The sequence below is a fragment of the Diabrotica undecimpunctata genome, chromosome 6 (assembly GCF_040954645.1).
Source record: "Diabrotica undecimpunctata isolate CICGRU chromosome 6, icDiaUnde3, whole genome shotgun sequence".
Lineage (NCBI taxonomy): Eukaryota > Metazoa > Arthropoda > Insecta > Coleoptera > Chrysomelidae > Diabrotica > Diabrotica undecimpunctata.
In genome coordinates, this window is record NC_092808.1 from 101,862,408 (window position 1) to 101,889,154 (window position 26,747).

The 26,747-nt window shown below is 30.8% G+C and overlaps 2 protein-coding genes across 2 annotated transcripts in view; one reads left to right on the plus strand and one right to left on the minus strand.

Annotated features, from left to right (window-relative positions):
- LOC140443650 (uncharacterized) overlaps positions 1-10,089 on the minus strand; it is an 89,950-nt gene extending 79,861 nt beyond the window's left edge. The window contains exons 1-2 of the mRNA XM_072535016.1: positions 9,827-10,089; positions 9,662-9,772 (exon numbers count right to left, since the gene is read on the minus strand). Coding sequence (XP_072391117.1) covers positions 9,662-9,772; positions 9,827-9,829 — 114 coding nt within the window. The 5' untranslated portion in view covers positions 9,830-10,089. The remainder of the gene's footprint in view (positions 1-9,661; positions 9,773-9,826) is intronic.
- A 5,015-nt stretch (positions 10,090-15,104) lies between these two features.
- The window catches only part of Rab2 (RAS oncogene family member Rab2), a 34,836-nt gene continuing 23,193 nt past the window's right edge, over positions 15,105-26,747 (plus strand). The window contains exons 1-2 of the mRNA XM_072535017.1: positions 15,105-15,261; positions 26,126-26,441. Coding sequence (XP_072391118.1) covers positions 15,216-15,261; positions 26,126-26,441 — 362 coding nt within the window. The 5' untranslated portion in view covers positions 15,105-15,215. The remainder of the gene's footprint in view (positions 15,262-26,125; positions 26,442-26,747) is intronic.

The window sequence follows — 26,747 nt, forward strand, 5'->3', positions numbered from 1 at the left end:
TATATTATAAATATACAAAGTAGTAGGTACTAATAGGTAGTAGAAAATCGTATGCTGTAGTCACGTTTATTTTCAGTATTAACTTTAGATAGATATTTAGACTTTGTTTTGACTAGAAAGTTTTGATTTGATTCGTATGCATATCATCTCGATGGCGCATGAGTAATCTTTCATTTTTCCTACTGTATATGTATAACAATAGGAAAATCAGTAATATCAAGAATGAAATGTGGAAACCATACATTCAAGGAAATGGAAACTTTTAACTACCAAGGAGTCTTGATAAGCCGCAAAAATAAAAATCAAGAGACAAATAAAAAAATCAGAAAGGATTCACAGCATGTTAGTATAATAATAAATTATGAGAGGATAAAAACGTAAACTAAACTGAGACTACATATATGACCAGTACTACCATATGCAGCAGAAACAATGAAACTAACAAAAAAAATAATGGGAACGGTTTAAAATTCTGGAAAGAAGAGTTATAAAAATGATAACGGGACATACAAAAATTGATAAAGGGAGACATAAAAATTGTTGTAAAGATTCAAGAAAATAAGGACTAATTGTATCAATTAAATGAGCTTTATTCGTTGTTGTTGATCTACGAGGGGAAAATAACATGCGCAGTCGTATTTTAGTATCACGAAAAAATATTTACGTAGTAGCTCAAATGAGTATATATGTATATGAAAATTCAAATAGTGAAGACTAACATTCTAAGGTTACAATATTACTAATATTACAAGACTACTCCCCAAATTGTGGTATCTCCCTTATTTATCATAAATTTCACATTAAAAACAATACGTATGTTAACTTTTGCTCATAGCCTCAGATCAATAAATTCAGATTTAAAAAAATGAAACATACTAATATGCATGTATTCAGACAGTCTATGTGAAGATTATAATTGACTAATAAAATTACGACTTTAAAACAAGAAATGAGTAATTACACGAGCATTGTGAGTCACATTTGATAAACAGTTGCGTTTTGTACAACATTATAAATGACGTAACAGTTATTTCATTAAAATCTTTAGGTTTTATCATTCGCAACTGTCTGAGACTATCTGTTTGGGCTTTAAGAACGGTTTATTATGCTTTGGTCATATCTAAAGTGGAATATGCGTCTATTGTATGGTCTCCACAATACCAATTTCATTCTAGAACAAATTTTTAAGATATTGTGCATATAAGTTAAACATATGCATTATTAATCATGCTTATACAGATATTTTAAGAACACTCAATATGTTTATTAAAAACCCGACGAGATAACTCTGGTTTAGTATTTGTGTTTAAATTAATCTTCTTCTTCTTCCTATGCCGTCCCCATTAACGGAGGTTGGCGACCACATTTTGGCGACTACAGTCATGTTTGTCCAGTCTCGAATATTTCGCAGCCATGACTTCCTCTTTCTACCTATTCCCTTTTTGCCATCGACTCTACCCTGCATGATGACCTGCAGAAGACTATACTTATCATTCCTTTTTTTAAATTAATAAATGGTTTAATTTGTTGTCCTGAACTTCTCCAATCTATTCGTTTATATGTGCCCTTCAGAAGTCTCAGATATGTTGATCTATTTACATACCTTTTCACCGTACAAATTATGGTTTGCACTCACCCATTGAGCGAACACTGAAAATTATAAATAGGAACAATTTATAAATATTTGGTGTCTCCTTGGCTTCATTTAAAAATCGGACAAAAGAGCTTGACAAGTTATAGGTACTTTTTTGTTTATTTTAGTTCATCTTGTTTCATTCATAATTAATATTTTGTTTTATCTATAATTAAGATTTTAATTTGACTTAGTTTATAAGCAATTACAGATATTGATTTTTATACTGTATGTTAACATATTTTTTTTGTACTGGGGGTAATCCCATATATAAATAAATAAATAAAATAAGGACTAATTGTACCAATTAAATGAGCTTTGTTCGTTGTTGTCGGTCGACGAGGGAAAAATAACATGCGCAGTCGTATTTTAGTAGCACGAAAAATATTTATTTAGTAGCTCAAAAGGAGTACATGTATACGAAAATTCAAACAGTGAGGACTAACATTCTAAGGTTACAATGTTACAAGACTACTCCCCAAATTGGGGTATCTCCCTTATTTATAATAAATTTCATATTAAAATCAACACGTGTGTTAACTTTTGCTCATAGCCTCAGATAAATAAATTCTGATTAAAAGATGAAACATACTAATGTATTCAGACAGTCTATGTGAAGATTATAATTGACTAATAAAATTACGAATTTAAAACAAAAAATGAGTAATTACACGAGCATTGTGATTAGCATTGCCATTCTCGCCAAGTGTCTGCCACAGTTCAACTTCATATGTGCTATCCTTCCCACAGCATCTGTAACCCCTATTCTGGCTCTGATAACGGCATTTGAAACTTTATCTCCTAGCACTAATCCCAACATTGACTGCTTCATGTCTCGCTGAGCTGGTCTGATTTTTTCACAGATTTTTTTTTTATAAAATCTGTGAAAAATGTGACAATTTTTTTATTGGCATATTTTAATATATAAAAGTAATGCAAAATGTAAATTAACAAAAAAATAAGACATATTAAAGAAAAAATTAACCCTTCAAAAAGACCAAAATTATTATCCCGAGTTATCTCGTCACAGGAAAATTAAGTGCTAAAATCGTTGTTTGCCAATAAAAGCATAGGTATATTTTACATATTTGATTTAGTGTGATAGTCTTTGAAGCATGGCACAACACATAATGGCACTTGATAGTTAGGACATATATATCTCGTGTCTTTTCGAACTCTTTTTTCCGGTGTTATCGCTTTTTCTTGTACACATTGCACGTTGATCTTCTGTGTTGGAGGAACATATTCTGGGAAATATCTATTAGATAAACGAAGAGGCGCTAGAGTCGATCCAGGGCGACGATTATACTGGAGTGATAGGTTTCAAATATCATTTCATGGTGGAAAGCATAATTATATCTCTTCTATCTCGCCATCGTAATGCTAATAATTTTCCACGTTGATAACCAATGATATTTCCTTTTGCGGTTACATAAGTGTCGTTTTTTTTGTAATCAGAAAATCAGACAGTTGACAAGAAGAATAAAAGTAGTCAGTTATGAGGCACTGGCCTAAGTCGAATAACGGCTCCATAAGAGATAGTACAATTTGCCATGTAAATCCGTACGTTGCATAATTTTGGTTGATAACAGTTCCTTTGCCGGTATATATTATAAATGAACAAACATAACCGCTTTTAGACTCACACAACATATAACTTTTTATGCCAAATCGAGCTCTCTTGAGCGGAATGTATTGTTTCCATCCAAGTCGTCCTTTGTATAATAACAAACTATCGTCTATTGTAACGTCACGACCGAGAGAATAGCACTTCCTAATTTTTTTTTAAAAGTGTTCATAAAGAATCTAAATTTTATTTAGTTTAGGATTTGGGTGCTCGTTTGGTTTATATTTTTCGTTATTAGAAAAACGTAAATATTTTTTTATTTGGCAATATCTCTGATAGCTCATAGCTTCTCCCAAAAATGGAGTTGATATTGTGGATTGTTTTGACCAATAGTTGTTGGTCCGGCTTTTTTATGATGCTCTGTAGAATAACTAAACCAAGGAAAACACGTATCAGCATCTGTAGTTTCCCTCCACTGTAATTCTTTCGACGTAGCTGGAGCATTTCTAGTTATTTGTTCCGCATACCGATTGATTTCGGTGGTAATGTGAGCAATAATACTATCGTCAACGAATTTATTGAAGAAGTGTAAGACGTTGTTCGGCTCAGGAATTACAAAATTTATAGAAGATTTCCCATGAAACGGAAATCTAGGTGGTGGCGGCGGTGGCATAAAATATTTATTTCATATCATTCACCATTGCTGCTTTTACATCACTATCACTATCATTATCATTAATCATTAATCATTAAATTCATCAAAAACACTTTCGGTATTACTTTCAGAACCTGAACGGCTTATATTATATTCTGATCCACTACTGTCGTAGTGATAATGTTCGTCTTCACTATCACCCTCCATGAATGCCGCACAGTATTCATAAATAAAAGAAACAAACTGCAATAGACATTTTTCAATGATCAGACATGTACTAAATCGTTACCGTTAGCTCTCCGTACCACTGCGCTCAGCGTGGTGGAGTGGTAGAGCAAGTTTCCCCACCATCGTGTATAATACAGCGACAACAAAATCTGCGGCAACAAAATAGACGAGTTAAAACGTTTTAATACATTTTATTCCACTATTTAAAACGGTTTGCTACTGTTCAGCTGTTCAGTCAACATTCAGCGCGAGATATCTCGGGTTAATAATTTTTGTTAAAAATTGTTTGGCCGAGCATACTCGGGACAAAGTGTTAAGCGGTTAATAAGTGCACCATAAGTCAATACGGGAACACACGTTATCAAAAACCTTTTATCAATGGGTAATTACATAAGCATTGTAATTTGCATTGTCATTCTCGCCAAATGTTCAATGCGTTACACTTCATATCTGTTGTCTTTTACACAGTATATGTAATCTCTATTCTGGCTCTTATGACAGTCGAAACTCTATCTCTAGCATTAATCCCCCCATGCCTCACTGTCATAAGTCAACACTATACTATAGAGCGTTCTAAGTTAAGAAAATAACATCGCGGAGATAGGGCCATGTATTTCTTATGGACGATAGAAGCGCAGCGATGCCACGATGAACACAAGCACGATTCAGGGTTGTATAATTATTTGTATTTTCGTTTTCACAGACATGAATTAAATTAATGTTTTTTAACGTAATTGACCAAAAGTGCTCATTCGAAACAAGAGATGAAAAGTAGGGAAAACGATTTTAGTTAAATAAATAGTATTTACAAAAGATAATTTTATTTTATCTTATTTTAATTATAGTAAAGAGACAGTTTATTTGTTTTTCGGTAAGAATATCATATACCATGAATCATAGAAATCAGTAGAAAATATTGCTTAGTTAAATCATACACTTTGCAGGCTATTAAATATTTAAAAGCAAATAAACGGACCGCTTGGAATGCATATATCTAATTACTAATTGCAACTTAAAATAATACGGTGTACGTATGTCAGCGATTTTATGTCGTTCTCTGAGACTACATAATAATAATAAGGCTTTGTGGTTCTTCAGTTGTTATTCTGACTTTACAGTTAAATGTTAATTAAAAATGGAAATTCGAAAAATATATCGACAATCTAGTAAACCGCATGCCTGAGAGTTTTGGCAACACTGATCTCCATAAGCCTAATGTTATTTTCTTAACATGGAACGCTGTATAGGACAATTTTCAATTAAAGGTGACTCATCTACTAATTGAACTAAGAGCTAACGGCAACCATGTTAAATGTCAGAAGTAAATTTTTACCGAGGACATTTTTATTGTGCTTGCTCCGCCCATGTAAATAAGTAAAAAGTAAGATAGTTCCATTTGCCCCCGTAACAATATACATGGGTGCGATTCACGAGCGTATAGTTAGACAAGTTCATTGAATAGTTTGAAACATCGGTAAGCTTATCAATAGTTCGCTGGTCTATAAATTTACGTTCTTGGAAAGAATGGGAATGAGAGATATAGTTTATTCGTTCCACATTCTATATGTGCATAGACGTGGTGTGTTCTATTTCTTGGGAATATCTTTATTAAATAGACTTTATTATTAACTTTAAAATAGTTTTGAGGTAAGCAAAGTAACTTTGAGATAAGTTTATTCTTTTTATAATATTAACCCATTAACGGCCGATACAATAAACAAAGAGAAATTTTAGCAATTAATTTATTAGAATGGATTAAAACACATAAATTAATACTAAATTACAATCAAAAAGATTTTTTTTCTCATTTTCAAGGAAAAACTGTACAATTTTTAATAAAGGACATAGAACATATTGTATCTTAAATGTAAATTAAATTTTAAGGTGAAAATTTTCTAAACATTCGGGGTGTAAATGCACTCTACACCTTTTACATAAATAAATAGTATTACTTTTGCACATCCGACATTCTCGCACTAGTATCATCTCTTTTTGTAATGTGGCCAATATTATCAAATCTGGTTTCATCTGGTAGAGCAAATTTAGATTGACGTCTATGTACTAAGTTTGACACTGATGTAGCGGTTTCTTTACTAATCTCTTCTCTTCATGATTAAACGAAATATATGTCAGCTCATGTTTTCCCTTGTAATGTGCACTTATTTATCCTCATGCTTCAACCAATACATATCAACTTAAAGCAGAGTGTGATAGCCAGATAACATACACAGATTATAATATCTATGTAAATAAATTTGTTATATGTTATGTCATTCTATGCCAACAGAATGACATATCTATGTCATCCATTTCAAAATTGTGACGGTTATTCTGCAATGCATAAATATTTGTAAAATATAGAATGCTCTCAATTACTGGTTTATCAAAAAAGAGTGAAAAAACTTCAATATATGACTTGTCTCCATGGTTGGCTTTTTATTGTCTAAATATCAATCAGACTGATGTTGAATGACTACTGAGTACGAAGTACTCAGTTTTACTGTTTTACCCAACTTGGGACAAATTTGGATTTACTATTTTTGGCTGGTTTTTTCTTTGGACATTTTGATCTGTGGTTCAGAGGTATATCTGAATATCATAAGGAGCATAATTTGTTCAAAAACCTTTCTTTTCAAACATAATGGTACATTGATCTTAGTCTGCCTAAAGATGTCCATGCTACTTTTATTAATCTTTTAATTTCACAAGTTTGATTACCTTAACCTATTCTAAGTTTGTGACTTAAATATCTGGTGGTCTCAAAAGTAACCTCCTTTGGTATTAGAGTGCTGCAATCTGCAATAGTTCTATAAAGTATAACCTCTTTAGGCATACATTTCAAATTTTAACATGGTGTAGCCATAGACACATAATACAAATAGACTGAGCTGCAATACAGATGTGTTCCCCAGCGTGACAGAGAAAACTAACGCAAAGCAGTCCCTGCATCTCTTTCTAATGGGCCAGTTTTATCAACCATGTGACCTTCTCATTGGTTATTTAGGTCATCATAACTATGTCTCTAAGGGGTATATTCAACATTAATCTCTTCATTGCTCTCTGTGCCACTTATATCTTATTGATTACTTTTCTGGTAAGTGTCAATGTTTCTGTTCTATACGATAGAACTGGGAGTACACATTGATCAAAGACCTTCCTTTTCAAGCACATGGGAATACCTGATCTAAAGACTTCCTTAAGTTTTCCTTAAGCTGCCCATTTTAGTACTATTTTCCTGTTTAACTCTGTTGATTGATTGTCTCTTCCTAATTTAATTTCATGGCCCAGATACTTCTACCTCCTACTATGCCATTCCATATATTTTTGGAAAATAATAAACATGTGTTTTTTGGTTTTTTATTTAGAAGTTTATTTCTCGAGATGTTAGACTGTTTCCATAAATATCATAGGGTATGAGGATAAATTGTTTTTCCAATTAAGCGGCATCTATCAATAATTAGACAAAAATGTTTTGATTAAACAAATTAAATCTGCAATAAAGAATGGGAGTGCCCATTCAAGATTTTAAAGTTGTCCCCGCCCACCCTCAAGAGTTGGGGCCGTGTTTGGTATTATTCAATAAATTTTTGAAAAATATTGAACACCTTTTTTGTATTTTTTGATCAGGTGTAAATTTCGTGAAATACTGGACTGTCCCACTTCCTTTGGCACACCAGTATACAGAGCAGCATAAGTTAAAAGTATTCCCATACAAGTGGTACACAGGAGTATACAGAGCACCAAAACAGAATATGTATCTGCTAAACACAATTTGGATTTTAGAAATTAGAGAAAAGGTTCAACAAATACTGTTTCAAATACTTACAGTTTAATGAATGCCAACATTCAGAAGAAAGACAAGCATTTGAATAAGAAGAAAAGTTTATTCCATCAAAACATCTAAATATTTAATCATGTTTTTCTCATTTAATTGATAATAATTTAGAATAATAAGTTTATGTAATCTAACCTAACCTACATAGAAATCATTTATAAAATTCTCATTTAAAAAAATTATATTATTAACACATTGCATAAAGATGACCGTACATTGGTGGAGGCCCTATGGGACTTTAGAATAATCTTCAGAGAAAGATTGGGTAGATTTTTGGGGAGACGGGTACAAAATAAAATTATCTCTTTCCATAATAAATTAGCAATAAATTATAGTCTTGATCTGAAGCCGTATAAAATTGATATGCTAACTTTATCAACCTTAAAAATAATTGTGATACTTTAGTTGTGACTTAATTATTGTTTAATTGTGTATGTATGAAAATTTTGAATTATTTTAAGTCCTTTGACTACCAATATGGGTAGTTAAAGCTTCATTTCTGGTAGTAGATTTTATATTTTAAAATGTTTTGATTTACTTGAGTGGGAAAAGCAATTTTTAATTTTAATTATTCCTTATTTTTGTTTGTATTTTGTACCACTTGTTTTTTGCTATTTTTAAAAACATGATAATTTTTAGGCCTTTAACTTTTTTTACTCCTTGAATGTTTGTCTACACTCTATTTGATTTTTAAATTTGGTTTTTGTTTTGAGGCAAAATAAGATAGCCCAATATATGTTCCTACACTGTTTTTTATTAATGAATATTGATTGATTTTGTTTTAATTTAATTTAGTTAATAATTAAACAAAAAAAAATTAGTAACAAATCAGTACTGATTCCAATTGAAAATTCCACTGAACCTCTAAAAATATACAAACAAGCAGAATTTTGCTGAGAATGTCAATTTTCAGAGTTGCCCAAAAAAAATGCAAAAAAGTTTGTCACTCCTACCCCGGGCTTCCCCCTAAAACCCACCATTTACCACATTTAACACAATTTTACTGATGCTTTTGGAATATTTGTTCTGAGCGTGTGGTAAAATTATATAATTGATTACATAAGATGACTTTCTAGTTACCACTGATGTTATAATAAAATTTGAATAATTTTCAACTTGTCTTATTTTTTGATATTATTTAGATATTCAAATTGGTATTTCCCATATATACACTTTTAAATTTACTTAATATTATTTTAGATGGGGTCCTAGACCATCATACTACTAATACAAGAATTACCAATAAAATAGTGTTGTTCTTATTGATATCATTGCTTTTCTTCTAGTCCAGTCATCAAATATTTGATCTCCAAAAATGAGATGAACAAGCTGAATTTTGAATCAATTTGAATCTCTATATCTATATATATAGAACAGGATATGATATAGAATTACTCATACTAATAAAGAAATGTTATTTGTGACATATTTACAGAAATTTCAACAACATGTTTAGAAAACTGATCCTAAAAGTAAAATAACAGATATTTCAAGGATTAGAAAAGAAACTTAGAAGGAATACAGATATCTGAACTAAAAATAGCAGCTTAAGAGTACAATTGACCAATATTACCAATCACCAGTGAAAAAGAAGGTACATTTCTGAAGTATAGGAAACCAAACCTAAACTTTCTTATACTATTGTTCTTAAATTATTTACTTCTTGCATCACTGCTTTTATCAACTATCTAATTATAACCATTATTAATAATCTTTTCCCTTATTAGTAATGTCTATGCTCACCTTGCATTTAACAAGTCTTACAACTTTGCTAACTTTGGCTTCACAAAAAGCACCCTTGTATTTAGCACTGACTGCAGTTCCAACAGACAAATAAGGAGGATCATCCACTTGCTAAAAAATAGTATGTTATATTTTTTTCAAACAAAACAAATGCTAACAACTTACCATCTTTGTTGAACTTTCCTGTTCTGTATGATTATTCTGATCACAATAGCCTCTAGAAACTTCGATTTCTTTAAAGTTTACACTGCATTATAAAAGTATTTTACTTTCATTATATGTCTGTTATGCATTACCAAATTTTAAATCAAGTGCATTAAATTTTTCCTATATTTGCGTTTATCTAATTTCACCTCATAACAAATAACAATTTGTAACTTTGAAGATTGTTTGGTTAACTTAATTTAATAACATGTGTTAGAGCTGTTATTTACAGAACTGAACCGGTAAGTGAGAACAGGTTTGTTTTAACTGTTACATGAACGCCTTTCAGAAATTAGACTTAAGAAATTTTCTGAAACTGTTTTCTTGTGGCATGTCTAAAATAAATATTGTTTATATGGGTTTAAGCCACAATTAATTGTAATGAAAATTACAGTTTATAATTGTTGGTTGACATTTCAATCCACTCAGGATAATGGTTTTCAAAAAAAGATTATTTCAAATATGTGCCAAAAAATATAACCAAAAATTGTTTTCGACTTTTCAAAACATCTGAAACAATTTATTTTTTGGAATATTTTTAAAATAATCTTGTTTTTAACGATTTCTGGGGTACAAGTCAAAACTTGAAACAATAATTTAAAAAATGTAATTTTCATTACAATCAATTCTGTCTTAGACCTTTGATTGAATATCCGAATATTCGGATATTCAATTAACGCTTTAACTGACAATAAACATAATATTTAAGAAATTTTCATCTAAAATTGGTTTGTGAATAAGAAACTTGAATGTAAACAGCATTAACGTACATTTTGCTTTATAATAATTACTGTCGATGTTTGTAGTAGGTTTATATATAATATGTTTTTAACCGTTCGGTACGTTGAGAATAATCTCTTACATATCTCTGGATTAGACTATATATGTATTTTATTTTTCAAGCTTACATACTTTTTTACTCCCATCTTTAATACGATAATCAGTGAACTATGAACTTAGAACCGTTCAACGCTCTTACACTGACAGGGTGACAGGCTTGTTCTTTAAAAACAAATGGAAATGGAGACTCCATTTTAAATGAACATAAAAAAGATGATAATATATCATAGTAGCATAGACAAAACAAAGAATATAGATGCATCTATAGTAATTTTCATATAAAAATGCGTGCACGTCATTCAAGATTACGACGTCAGAACCCCACAGCGTTGCCAAAACATCAGAATAGTTAGTAAGTGAGGATTTTTTAAAATGTCAACTATTTGTCAAACTATTATATAAAAGTAAATACACTTAGTTTTAAGACTACTGCAACACACTAAAATACATAAGAAAACATTTTAATACAAAATTATATATTCTAAATTTTAAACTTACCTCTATTGAGAGCATTAATAGTAAAAACGTCCCGCCATTATTCTTGTTCAAAATAATCTATCTTATATGAAAGCTTATCAACTTTCTACAGACTATTTAGTTGTTTTGGCATAGCACAATCACAATACACAACAATAATTAGTTTTTAAAGCTATTAATCTAAATTTAATATGTATTTATAAATACAATTTATTAATATATAATATATTATGATCAAATTGGGTAAGAAATCAAAACAAAAACAAAAATTCTTACTCTGAAAAAGCGGCAACACTTTTAACAAGTTCGCTGAACTGTCAAAAATTTGAAGTATTACCATATCAGTTGCGTACAATTGTCTAATATATTTAATTAAAATTAATATTTTGTGGAATATTAGACTTAAAGAGTTATTTCATAAAATTCATATTATTAATAATAACAAATGTTATTGGTTATTTAATTAATATAATTCTAAAATTCCCAAAATAATGATGATTACATTTTTCTGATTATTTTACCATGTTGACGCCTATGAAAGATCGAGGAGTTCCCTATCGGTTTCGTATTATTAGCTGTGTTAGGAAAATCTGAACTCTGAAAGTTAACTTTCTGGAAATTTTAAATATAAGTGACGTCACTTTATATAAATTGTGACGTGCAAGAATTTTTATATGAAAAATATTATATATAAATATTTGAATGATATGCTATTTATCTTTAAGCTGACAAACCTTCTTTGTGATTGCACACATATTGTGTAAAATTGTTGCAAGATCATAAAAAACGAAAATATTAAAAGCTCGTCCTCATTAAATAAATCCATATTTTCAGAGTTACGAGACATCTTCTTTTAATAAAATTAGAAAAAGATTTCCACAAAATTTATTTTGAGAAAAAAATAAGTAGAAGCACAAGTGACAGTGACACAAAATATTTAAATATTCGTAGCACAAAACACCTTGTTTGCGCTTAATTGTGAATCTGCTGATGCTTTCAGCACCTTTCAGTTTCTGTTCTCGTTCCCGTTTCCGGTCAATTGTGCAGCCGTCTTAAATTTTATTCTGTGGTAGTGCTTTACAGGGTGGTCCTTAAGAAATTGTACAAAAAGAAACAGTAGATTCTACACTTTAAAATAGGTATTACGATTTAAGCCAAATTGCTTTAATAAAGTGTTGATATTAAGAAAGATACAGGGTGTTAAAGTGCAAATTTCAAATTTTATTTTTCGCTATTACTTTCATGTTTGTAAACATTTATGTATAAAAATTTACAACTGGGTTCTTTTAAATATGAGAAATTATAATTTGATGCACACTTTGATGCAACTGATAGAGAGCGCCACATACGCTACATATGTGGTATAAATTTGCACTTAACTTTTTTGTCTTTTAAGTGACCTGTATTTGGGATAAAAAATATTAAAGATACATTATTTTTACAAAAATAGGTATACCTGTTAATAACTTCAAAACTCAACAGTTTTCGAGATAATAGCATTTTACAAATCTGCTGCATAATTCTGATTTAAGGCAATTACTCTAGGCAACTAAGAAAAAATAGACAAAAACATTAATACTTTTGAATTTTAGTAGTGCTTTACAGGGTGGTCCTTAAGAAATTGTACAAAAAGAAACAGTAGATTCTACACTTTAAAATAGGTATTACGATTTAAGCCAAATTGCTTTAATAAAGTGTTGATATTAAGAAAGATACAGGGTGTTAAAGTGCAAATTTCAAATTTTATTTTTCGCTATTACTTTCATGTTTGTAAACATTTATGTATAAAAATTTACAACTGGGTTCTTTTAAATATGAGAAATTATAATTTGATGCACACTTTGATGCAACTGATAGAGAGCGCCACATACGCTACATATGTGGTATAAATTTGCACTTAACTTTTTTGTCTTTTAAGTGACCTGTATTTGGGATAAAAAATATTAAAGATACATTATTTTTACAAAAATAGGTATACCTGTTAATAACTTCAAAACTCATCAGTTTTCGAGATAATCGCATTTTACAAATCTGCTGCATAATTCTGATTTAAGGCAATTACTCTAGGCAACTAAGAAAAAATAGACAAAAACATTAATACTTTTGAATTTTGGTATAAAATACCTTTAACTAAAGTTAATAGTTAACGAAATAATAAATAAAATAAATATATCAGCAGGATAATTAATAATAGGATTTGAAAAAATAACAGAATAATAGGATTTTACATCAAACATTTTACGTTTTATGTTAAATTAAAGTCATAATCAAAACATTTTGTTTAAAAATCAAATTAAGAAATAATGAAACTAAATAACATAATTTTTTGTCAAAGTAGGTGTGCGATATGTCCACCATTTTCTTTAATTCATTTGTCAATATATTCCATAAAAGATCGTCTCATATTAAATAGCATCATTGGTTCTAAAGAAACTTTTGCAGTATTTTCGAATGTTTATGGGATTCTTATAGACACTCAATATTATAGACACTGGGATTCAATAAATAATGTATTAAACTGTGATGTATCTCGTTCATTGGTTACACACGGAATAACCTATAGATGACATTACTTATTTATATGATTACGTTACAGCTTACGAGTAACTATAATTACATCTTGAACAAACGGACTATTATGATTTACTAACGAATTAATATTATGCTGAACTAAATTGCCTGTGTGTTCACTATATTTATAAAAATATCGGTTATTGGGCCAACGATGATATTTTTGTAAACATGTTGAGTCTTTAAGGTTAGATTTGTAGCAAAAGTATTATAAAACAAGACACATATGTGTTATACAATACTTGTGCTCTAGTTTCTATTTGTCCTATTAAAAATGGGTAAACAATTTACTTAATGAATAATAAGTATTCTTTTCGGATTTTTTATGAATTAAATAATTATATCAATGTTTCACCACAACTCACCACGACCAATCCAAGGTTCAGAAAAGTTGTATTAAAGTATGTCCTAACTGCCTTCTCTCTAGAAATAGAGAAAAATTAATACAACGCCATTATAGAAACTTAAGAAGCGATAGAAAAGGAAAATTGTAAACATTATGACGGCCAACGTCTGAATATTTCTCCAATAAGACATTTACCACCCATAACAAAGCATTTTGTGATGTTACATTATCAACTATGAGATGTTTTAATAAGAATAAACTATGAATTATGCTTATCTACAGGTATTCAGTGTTTTGCCGCACAAATATCAAACTAAGAATTATTATGCAGCTGACTTATAAAATGCGATTATCACGAAAACGGTTGAATTTTCAGGTTACTAACAAGTATACCCTTTCGTTGTAAAAATAATGTATCTTTAATATTTTTTAACACAAATAGAGCTGACTAAAAGAGCAAAAAAGGTAAGCGCAAATTTATGCCACACATGTGGCATATGTGACGCCCTCTATTAGTTACAATAAAGTATGTATTAAATTATAATTTATCCTACTCAAAAGCATCCAACTGTAAATTTTTGTTCAAAAATATTTACAAACGTAAAAGTTATAGCGAAAAATAAAATTTTAAATTTCCACTTTAACATCCTGTATCTTTCTAAATGTCAACATTTTATTAAAGCAAGTTGGCTTAAATCGTAATATTTTAAAGTGCAGAATCTACAGTTTCTGTTTGTACAATTACTTAAAGACCACCCTGTATAGTGCCATTGACCGGTTGCGCCGACGCTAACGCGGCGCTGCTAACGCGACTTTATTAGCGCTCGTATAACAGGGCCTTAAGAATATTAAGATAAGGCTATTATACACATATTTTTGAACAGACCTTATGAAATTGTAACAGAGGTGTAGCAGCGACAAAGTAGCTGCCTAAAATAGTACCGAAGTAACGTACCTCTAGATTGTTGAAAACTGGAATTATCGACCAATCTAAAGAGCGGAGGCGTTATTGCGCAGAGATAGTGCGCATAAGATTCTACAGACATCTGTCACAATCAGAGTGTAAAATTTTGTGATTAAAAAACGTAATTGTAATTATTTTTGTAATATTCCAAAATGTCCTACGCATACTTATTTAAATATATAATCATTGGAGACACAGGTAAATAGACGAATATTTTTCTTTTTTCTGTTGGAAATTCATTGTTATTTTTGTGCACTAAATATTTTAATTTTGTGTTAAAACAAAGAATTTTAATAGTTGTTATCTTCAAGTTCCATAAACAGATTAGAATTCACTTAATTTGTATTCTTTCCTTTTACACAAATCGGGAACTAATAATAATTACTAATTTTTATTAGTCATATGGATGCTCACCCCTAGAGAGGGGAAGTTGGGAATACCAACCATTTAGGAAAAATGTGCTTAACTGTTGTAGAGTCAAAGTCTTTTGGTTCGATTTTAAAAATATGTATAAGCATGTACAATGCTTTTTAAAATGTCTGTTTCAAATGTAAATACATACATATTTATTTTGAAAAAAGTATACTGAATGTTTATAGCACACAACATTTTAAAATATGGAAATCCAAATCTAATTTGTTTAATTATAAGCGCAGAAACAGAAAAATCACCTTATGTAAATTATCTTGATTGAAATTCTAGTGCCCATTACATGCCTAAACCAAATTCATCTTAAAGATGCAGTAACAGTAAACAAACCAACACACGTTATCAACATTATGAATATTACGAGGAGCACTCCCAAATCACGATTTACAATGTATAAACGTACATAATATCCACCTCATAAACTATATAAATAGACATCGTATACGAAACTCAGCATACCATATCATTTAGTAGTCCTTGTACGCGGAAGAATTGCTATAACTTAATTGGACCACTGTTGTTCTAGTGATAATATTTTAGCCAGGGCGTGCGTCAGGGAATTACAGTGCTTGAATTTATTCATTTATATTTATAATAAATGTTATCATTTATATTTTATGATCAGAAGAATAACAAAGATAAAATTAAATTAATAAATGTTAGAATGAGGTTTTCCAACAACATAATATGCGAATTCGTTATTGTAATGCATTGAATTAATAAAATTAAATTAAATATGTAAAAATTGTTTTAAAATTAAATGTAATATGTAATGGCGGTTTCCCACCAAACGGACAAAATAAAAACAAAACAAAACACAAACTCGTATCCAATAAAACAAAATAGCAACTTTTCACAAACTTTACTAAAGACTGGCGTGTTTTGAAACAGTTCGTTTTGTTTTTCGAGTCCCGAGTTTTTGAAACTCGAGTCTGTTTAGTGGAAACGGTCAGTTGTGTTTATTAATGGACTACCTCACCTCTGACGTTACAATGGGCGGGGCTTCGAAAACCTTTCTAAACATTTCTACACTAAATACAAGATAGAGCTGCAGTAAGTATAAATAAACCGTCAACAGTATGATTGTTACGAGGGGCACTCCCACATCATGATTTTAACAATGTATAAACCTATATTTTCCTGTATTATGAAATACATATGAAAATATGAAGTAGACATCGTAGCATAAGTCGTTCACAGGAATAACAGAACTGAAAATAACTGAATAAACATGTTAGAATGAGGTTTTCCTCATTCTAACAACATAATAACGTGAATCCGTTATTGTAATGCACGGAATTAAAATACAATTACATTAAATGTGTAAAAATGTTTTAAAATTAAACGTAATATTTAAGATTGAAACGGAGTTGCCACTCGTGAACTGAGCTCTTAATGGCACTCCATTCGTTGGTTTAAGGAAAACGAAATTTCAAAGCAAAAACCTATGCAAAGGTCAGAAAAATCTTGTCAAAAATAAAAACATTTAACATATCTGAGTAATAAATAAAACAAAAAACTCAAAGTGTAACTTTGGTAATATTTTACTCAGAATCTACCTCGAGTGCCTGTGAATACCTTCTTTTTTCTTTACCCATTTCATCTACAATATGCTTACAATAGTGTATAGGTTATTCCACGAATATACGACTGTTTTGGATTATTGCGACAACGAATATTTTACTGTGCAAGTAGAAGTATGAAAGTAAATTGGTCTTTAGTATGACATATAAACTAAAATTATTTCAGTTAATAGATGTTCAGATAGACACAAATTTTATTGAAATATAATTGGAAAATAATAAAAACTTTTACGCTAACGCTCCTACAAATAAATACAATGACGTCTATGAAGCCAAATGTGTTCATCAGACATTTTGGTTGGTTTTCGGCGAAATGTAAACACCAAAGAGGCGTGCCGGGTTTGTTTGATATTACACTATTTTATTACTTTATTAGGTACTACAACTGTAATAAAAAGAAATATACTATTTTTTATAAAAATGAAAAGAAATTGGCAGAACGATGGTTCAGAAACCAGAAAAAGAATCTAATATTTCACTTTGTTAGTTTTAAATATTTGTTTGATTTGAGTGGATGTACTCTTAAAAGTTCCGAAAGTAACGGCCCGCTATTGATAGGTAAAATACCGAATCGTTACAGATATTAAAAGTAACGAAAATTTACATGCGTTTCATATATCGCCGACTGATTTTTAGTTTTAAAAAATGTCCGTATAGAGGTGTCCGGTGAAGAGAGGTGTCCGTTAAGAAAGATTTTAATGTAGTGTATTTGTTTTTTGAAGCCAAAAATGTCGAGACGTGTTTTAGATGTAGACAACTTTATATTTAATGTACTTTCTTATTTTGCTGCTGAGAAAACCAACGGGGACCCTCTGCGAGCAGTTCAGTCCGTACATAAACGTGTATGTGATACACTCTGTATTAGTGAAACAAAACTAAAGTCGGTTTTGCAAAAAGCAAAAAAAAGTGGACAAAGTGAACAAAATGTCGCATAATATAAATCTCTTGCATAATATAAAGGTTGCAAATTTGAAACCCGCGAAAGACAATATATAAAATGCGCGAAAAGAAAAAAAATTAGAGAATAAGTAAGTTTTTTGGTGTTTTTAATACTAATTGAATATTCGACTAAATAAATTACACTATTTAATCACTTAAGTATTGTTACACTTACACTTTACACTTTTACATTACATTACATTACACTTAAACCAACTTGTATACAATACTAAACTCAATGATAGTAATTATATACTTCAAAATCTGAATTACAACTTCTGTTCTATAAACTATCAACTCTATGTTTATATCATGACTTCATATTTAAATCTAAGGTTTATATCTGTCATAACAGTATTTTAAAAATGTGGAGAATTTACTATTGTACAATTCAGCACATTGGACCAGTTAAATCGATACCTTAAACCGAATTTAAAACAGTCGTATATTCGTGGAATGGAGTATATTTTTTTTATGTTTATTCACAATAGTCAAAAGCTCGACTTTTAGAACTGAATTGTCAAAACTTTTGATCGCAGCCACTTTTGAATATCCGCTTTCTTCAACTCGGTTGTCGATATTTATTAAACGGGGAGTATATAACGAATATATTAAGATAGAAAAAAACATGGCGACTACCAAAATGGCACTACACAGGATCTTGATTATATAGAACGTATAGTTACGTACGAGATATCATAAGGCACTATGAATGAAAATAAATTTACTATAGACAAATTTTGATTTATTGACTTAAGGAAGGCCTCTGGCTGAGTTCAAAATAAACAACTGATCGAAACCTAACATGCGACATAGCAAATGAAAAGGGACGATATAACGAATCTATTAAGATATGTAATTGATTTTCTATCTTAATATATTCGTTATATCCTTCCCTTTCATTTTCTATATCGCGTGATAGGATTTGATCAGTTGTTTATTTTGTACTTCTCCAAGTGCACCTTATTTTTTTTTAATACAAAATTTTCGTTTATGAAAACATTTTAAGTTAAGGTATATCTGTATTTAAATTTACGAAATTTATGTAAAATGAGATTTCAATTTCTGGTAACATTTGTAATCTGGATCACGTGAGTTTTATTGTTTTTCAAATAAAAACTGAAAACATAATAATAAGTTACTTCTTTTGAGGCGAACTAACACACAATTTACTTTAAAAATAAGTGTATTTGATGTTTTGATTTCGATCGTTTAAGTGTCAAAACAACGTTGCAATTACTGCTTTATTATTTTTGTCAAACCATAAGTTTCTTTTTATTTTACAGTAGTGAAGCTAATTTTGAATTTCCTTGAAAATAATACTAACATTGTATATTTTATCTTCGTTGTTCATAGTAAACAAATCTTTAATTGTACATACTGTTTTATTAATTTGATAGGAAATATGAAAGCAAAACCGCACGCCTATGGAGTCTTACGTAGCATAGCCTGGTTTTGTTTACTTTTACTGCACGTCGAATTTGAATGAGGTGTAGGTGTGTAACTAACTCATGTTATCACTAGGTACTAAACTCTTTATAAATTGTTCAAGCTTCCTTCCTTATGTGGAGCACTGTATCTTTGCTTTCTTGTCATCTCAACATATTGGTTTCATTGGATCACCTTTGTTTTCTTAGGTGTTAAGTAGTGTAGAAATCTGTGTGTTGGGATTCATTATCATTTCTTATGACCTATGGGTTAAACCAACACAAATTAAATATTTAAAAAGAAATATTAGTGCCAGTGTTCCCTTTAACCCATCATCAGTTAGTGCTACAGCCCTTTGTGAGCCCTTGCCTGACTCAAAACATTCCATCCTTCTCCGTTAAGTTGAGTGTCTGTCTTCTCCATCCCCTTCTCCAATCTTCCTGCACATTATCCAGATACATACCTGAGTATAGATCTCCCTTTTCTTCTTTTTCAGACCATGCTTATTTAGCATGGTTATTTTAGAAGGATCACTTTCATCCATCCACTTAACGTTGCCCACCCAACTTAGACAGTTTATTTTGATGGTTTTCACCATATCTGCATCACCCTTTAACCCATTAATATCCAAATTAATTTTTTTTTTCAAAGTTTTACTTTTACATAGTTAATCAGTAATATTCTTCTTAATATGGAAGTATTCATTAAATTATTCTATATATTTTCATTTTTAATTTTGGCTGTCCTATAAATAGATAACTGGATGTTAGTGTTAAAACCGTTATGTTAGTTTAACATTTTTATTTGCATCTAATCAAAATAAGTTTATGTTTTATGCTATTTTATAAAACAATTTTTTCACAGTGTTACAGTACATTTTCCATAATACTAACCGATATTAGTGGTTTAGCTTTACAATTTTCTGGACATCATCCCTGCTCTTCCAATTTCTCCATGAAATGTTCTTTCCCATCGAATTTGTCCATAAATACTTTAGATCTTGATGTTCTCCTCAATCTTCCTACTATACTTATTGTACTAAGAGTCAAGTTTAGGTTGGGAACTGCTACAAACCAATGAAAATCTAATAAAGTAATATTAGACTTATTGACCTGTTTGTAGAGAAGCCATGAATTTACTAATGCTTTATGAGTCAGTTGTGTCAATATTGGCCAATATCACTTCTTATCTCTGATTTTAGGGGTATATTTTCTGAAAAACCAGTAGTGTTGATACATGCCTCCTATGAATGCATTGTCATCATCAGTGGCATTACAGCTCGTTATAAGCCAAAGCCTTCTTCAGAACAATCTTCTATTCGCCCCTGTCTCTGGCAAATTTTCTCCATGCTGTAACTCCGATGGATTTTAGATCATCCTCTATGTTATCTTGATACCTAAGTTTTGGTCTTCCTCTGGCTCGTCTTCCCACGGGTCTTCTTCAGTCGAAAATTTTTCTTATCGTTGCATCTTCATCTCGCCTAATTACATGTGCTATCCTTTGAAGGCATGCTAATTTAATACATTTTACAACGTCAGGTTCCCCAAAACTTCTGTATAACTCAAAGTTGTAGCGCCTACGCCACAAACCCTGTTCTTGCACTCCTCCATATATTTTCCTTAGAATTTTTCTCTCGAAACTTTTAAGCAATTCTTGGTCGTTCTGTGTAAGTGATCACGTTTCTGACCCGTATGTTAACACTGGCCTTATTAGTGTTTTATATATGGTAACGTTAATTTTTCTGGGTAGTTTTGAGGCCATCTGTTTCCTCAAGCCATAATAGCAGTTATTGGCAAGCACTATTCTTTTTTTAATTTCTTCGCTGACATTGTTGTCTTTGGTCAGCAGCGAGCCCGTGTGGACGAAGGTGTCCACACCTTCCAGTTCCAGATCATCAATTAATAGTCTAGGTATCTAGTAGCCTGATCTAGTAGGAAAAACGTATTACTGTAGTTAAAAAAAATAAAGTTTTAAATGTTTTAGATCGTTTGTAAGGTGAAAGTTTAAATCCAGCGTTTTTAAGCATATTTCAAATGTCTTACATTTGTTGCCAAAACTTCAAAACTGCCAAAAAAATCGAAACTTCATAGTGGCCAGTCAATGAAAGGGATAGATTGTATTGATCTCATGACAATCATAAAAAATGGAAAAATCGCTCCACGTTTATTTATTTAACTCCTTTATAAAATCTGAGTTCATTTGCAGCAAGATATAATAATTGCATACAAAAGCTGAACTCTTTACTTTTAAAATGAATATTGATTTTTGTCGATAGGACACTTGAATCAAAAGATATCGAATTTTTACCGTTGAGCTCATACAAATTTTATTGAACATTGATTTCGCCCGCGTAACTGACATTCAAAATTCAATGGCCGCTTCAAACGTTGTTAGTGAGAGAACGGTTTTTCTACACAAAACGTGCTAATAAACATTTTTGTTTAAAATTATCTTAGCTACATTTTTTATTTAAAACATTTTTTTCTACGGTGTACAGATTCATAATAAATCGATTTTTATGCGTTTTTACCCCCTTGCGAGGGGGGATTTAGAGGGAAGCTCAGGGATAAAAGTGGTAAACTTTTTTGCATCTTTTTTGGGATTACAAAATTAATATCTCTGCAAAATTCAGCTTGTTCGTATGACTTTTAGAGGTTCAGTGGCATTTTCGTCCCTGACGACTGGAGTATCAAAAGAAAGGTTGTAATATTGTCTACAAAATACAATACTAATATACAGGGTGTTGCATTAAAAAAATGAGAAAATTTTGTATTTGAAAATAGTGATCACACATTGTATGGCTCGATTTCAAAGATATTAAATTATTTAAAAATAACACTACACTAGAAAATATTTGACATATCATTTACATTTTGATTACTTTTTAAGTCTAATCCACAGCCCTTTAAATATTACTGTTTTACTCAATAAAAGAGTAAATATTCATAATTTCATTCATTCATTTAAATTTTAAAAACTCATATTTTAAAAAAATATATCCAAAAATACTTTAAAGCGTCTTCCATTAAAAAAAAACACAATTTTGGTTCATTCCTTTGTTATACATCAGTTTTGTTTTTACATTTTTTATATACTCCATAGTTTAGCCATAATCGAAGAAAGCCAGAGGTTTGGCGCACCCTGTGTTAGTAATAATATGATGAATGAGTTAATGTTTACTCTTAAGCGAATTAAGAGTGTTTTCTTGATGAGTAGGCAAACTGTTTTAGAAAATATTATCTGCTGGATGGAGTGATAATTAGATAATTATATAGTAGCAAAGGATAGCAACTGCAAACAGTAAATTATTTAATGAAAATATTGATATTTTTTATACACAGTTATGACAAATAAAATAATGGTAAAGAAAATTATTTTTAAAGTGTGTAAAATTAAATTCCTAGCTGAGCGCTTTCAGGTTACAAAGACATCCTCAGAGCTATGACCAAGTTTTAAAAAGCACCACTACTCAAGGATTACAATTTATTAATATTACTTTTATATTGTATATTAACCTTATCTATTACAAAAAGTAAATTACTTTGAAAACATAATCTGTTTCAATATTTAAAATAATGAAAAATAGTTTGATGGTTTTAATCTTAGTGGAAATAGTGGATTAATCCAACCTTGATTCCGCTAGTTGCAGCTCCGTAATGTATCTCCTCAGGTCGGGATCGTTTCATTTGCGTAACCTCAGGGTGCTTGCATCTGACCTGATTCTTTTCCCAGGAGTTGTGTTAGAAGAGGATTTATCCCCTTCATTCTCTTTCTTTTTTGAACGTTTTCTTGTTTGTTGTACCTCTTCTAGAGCTTTCTCATAGGGTATTCCTGATTTCAGGCGCCTATATAACTGCTTCCGTGCCGCCCTACTTAGTCTCCTCCTTTTGCCCTCGAATGTCTCTTTTAGGTGTATTTTCACTGGCCCCCTGAACATTCATTTTTTCTTTTCTTTTTACTATTGGTTCCGTATTGTTTCCACGAGTAGCTAGGGAATAAATGTTCACTCGCTCAGAATCCCGCTTGAGCAAGTCAGGCTTGCTGGTATCCGGAGGGAACCTTTCGAGACCACTTATCGTGGGATCATGCATCGTTCAGCACAGTGTCTCACACTTTGGATTAAGGGTATTTTTCGCTAGTTTTTCTCATCGGTTTTTAGTTAGGTGCAGGTTGTCTCTTGGGGATGTAGGTATAGTGGAAGAAGGATGAAGAATGGATAACCTTTTCTTGGTTGTACTTGGAATATAGGATAGATACATATAATAGATATTATCGTGTCTAAATATACCAACTATACGTTGGTAATATGGGTAGTGCCGTATACTGTAGATGTGGCTGTGAAGATCAGAGAGCCTTCTAATTGAATTTCCGCCAGGGGTAGTGTACAACCTGATAGGAGTAGGTTAACTTGGGTACATGCTTCTTAGTCACTGAAGCAGTTCATCCATTCCTAGTCTATCAACTACCTAGGAGAGATTCCCATATATTCTAGAGTACTAAGTATTCTAAGTAAGGTGACAGTAACTGTTCTAGCGAGGTCTTTTCACATCTGTTCATACTTCTCGTTAACCAGGCCTAGCTTGTTTATTATGGGTACCTTCATTCAACGGAGAGCTCCTTATTAAGGAAATCCATTCATTCATATACACATACTTTTTCCTATTCCTGTGCCATACTACAGCCCTATCTGATAGTCAGCTTAAGCGCCCGAACCCACGTCAAGGTCTTGCAGCCACTATCGGGGACTCCCCGAATGGAAAAACAATTAATGAGATTGATCATATTATAATAGAGAAAAGTCATCTAAATTATATAACTAAAATCGTAAGTAAAAGAGGAACAGATATTAAAACATATCACTTTTTGATACAAGTAGAATTTAAAGAAGTGTTTCAAGAAGCGACAAAACAATATACCCGAGCCATAAAAAGGGAAGACAAATGAAATGTGAGAATTATAGAGACATAGTATTGTTAGAAGTTGGTTAAAAAATACTATAATAAGGAATAAGAAAAATACGGAATGACTAAGGAAAAGACTAAACAATCATATTGAGAAAGAGATAGGATTTTCAAGCAGGATTTAGAACTAATAAACAGACCAAATATTCTCACCAAAGACCTGTTAAAAGATGGCGAGACAGGTGGCAGTAAACGTCACAAATACGACTGCAGCGTTAAGATCGAAAAAAACTGTTCTAAGGCCTAATATAAGAAGAAATTACATTATTTTAATATAATCGGCTTTTCAAAGTTGTTGAATATTTGTAGTTTGTTTATTTATGACAGAAATTTATCATTTTGCATATTAATAATCCCTCTTTAGCGTTATGCGTGTTGATAACATATTTGTCAACAATAATATTCTAAATATCTGAACACACATTCTAGCGGGTTAATATTATATAGGAGAACTTTGATAATAATGTATTTTTTATTAATTTTCACAAGCGGTAATATTTGTACAGCTTATATCTAAATATAAATATTATCTAAGTTGAGTTAAATGTTGGTAAAAACGTACGAGGTTTACTAAACAATTATTTTATTAATTTTTAATGATTTATTAATTAGTTAATAATTATTTTTTTGGAAAGCGACGCCTATATCATACTCTTGTGGATAAAAGTTAGGGGGCAAAAAAGAAAAATCGCGTGTTTCTGTTTTTTTGCTTCGTTTTTTGAATATATTTTTGTAAAAAAAAATATTTTTGACTTTAAACTTTTCTTTCGATGTGTATGTACGAAAAGTGCATAGAATTCACCCTAATGTACCATAGTGCATAGGGCCTAATTTACCCCTTTCTCAAAAATCTTTATTTGTATTTATAATTATCTGCCATCCCTAAACTTTTTGAACTAATTCTAAACAAATATCTCACTTGGCATTGTAGAAACCTCTTCCACAGTTCACATGTGGGTCCTCTTCTCTTTAACTTGTTTATTAATGATATTTCTGAGATAATAAAGTTTTGTCATTTTTTACTATTGTATGATGACCTGATACGGATGCTAATGAAAGTTTCAAACCTATCTGAATGTCTAAAGATCCAAGAAGTCCTGACTTCCCAAATCTATAAAACACTATCAGACAAACTATGGTAAATTCTCTCTCCTAGAATCAGGCACAGGGAATTACTTCTGTAAGATTTAAGCACTCTTTGACTGAGTATGTTAGGGTTCAAAGATGAGTGACTTTTAACTTGGAGAATTCATTTTATTTTTAATTAGATTTTCAGGAAAATTTAATTTATTTTAATGTAATCATTTGTTTAATATTATTTAGTAATTATTTAATCATTATTTAATTTTTAGTATTTTTGTTATGGCTAGGATATTCTATTTTTGTTACGTTTTTGTAAAAATGGGGACATCCCGTGAATATAAATAAATAAAATATGAGCAAATTTCTGAAGCGCTTTCATTACTGGAAGCTGATTTATGAAACTAATATTTGTAATGAATTTTATTATTTGTGGAAACACGAGACTCGCAAAATTAGATATACTTATAGTAAACAAATTAAACATGTAGGCCTGGCTAAAAAGCGAGCATCGTAAGGGGGCTTACAACACTAGTTATGAATATATTGGCATTTGCAATATAAGTGTTTTAACTAAAATAATATGACTTACATACAATACAAAGTACCGGCTTTCCTTAATAATATTTTATTGTTTTTTAGGTGTGGGTAAATCATGTCTGTTACTACAATTTACCGACAAACGCTTTCAACCGGTTCATGATCTAACTATTGGTGTGGAGTTTGGAGCTCGAATGATCACAATTGATAGCAAACAAATCAAGCTACAGATCTGGGACACAGCTGGACAGGAGGCGTTTAGGTCCATTACGAGATCGTATTACAGAGGAGCTGCAGGCGCACTTCTGGTCTACGATATTACTAGAAGGGAAACATTTAATCATCTTACTACGTGGTTAGATGATGCAAGGCAACACTCGAATTCAAATATGGTCATAATGTTGATCGGAAACAAAAGGTATAACTTTTTTGTTCGAACTACCCTTTTTAAAACTATTCAAATTTACTATTGCAAATCTTAAAATTCTTAATCATACTTTGGGTGACCAAGGGGGCAAAGTAAATAATTTTTTGCTTACTAGCTATTAGAAATAAACTCGGAGAAAACAAGACAGCTTCAGCTCCGCATTTTTACAGTTTTCATTTTATTTAAAGCTAAGATTATTAGTGTTATGTAGTAATAACTGGTAATAATAAATGTAGATGGCTCAAATAAACATATATTTCAAAAGAACGTTTTACAAAACATGTGCCTTTTACAAAC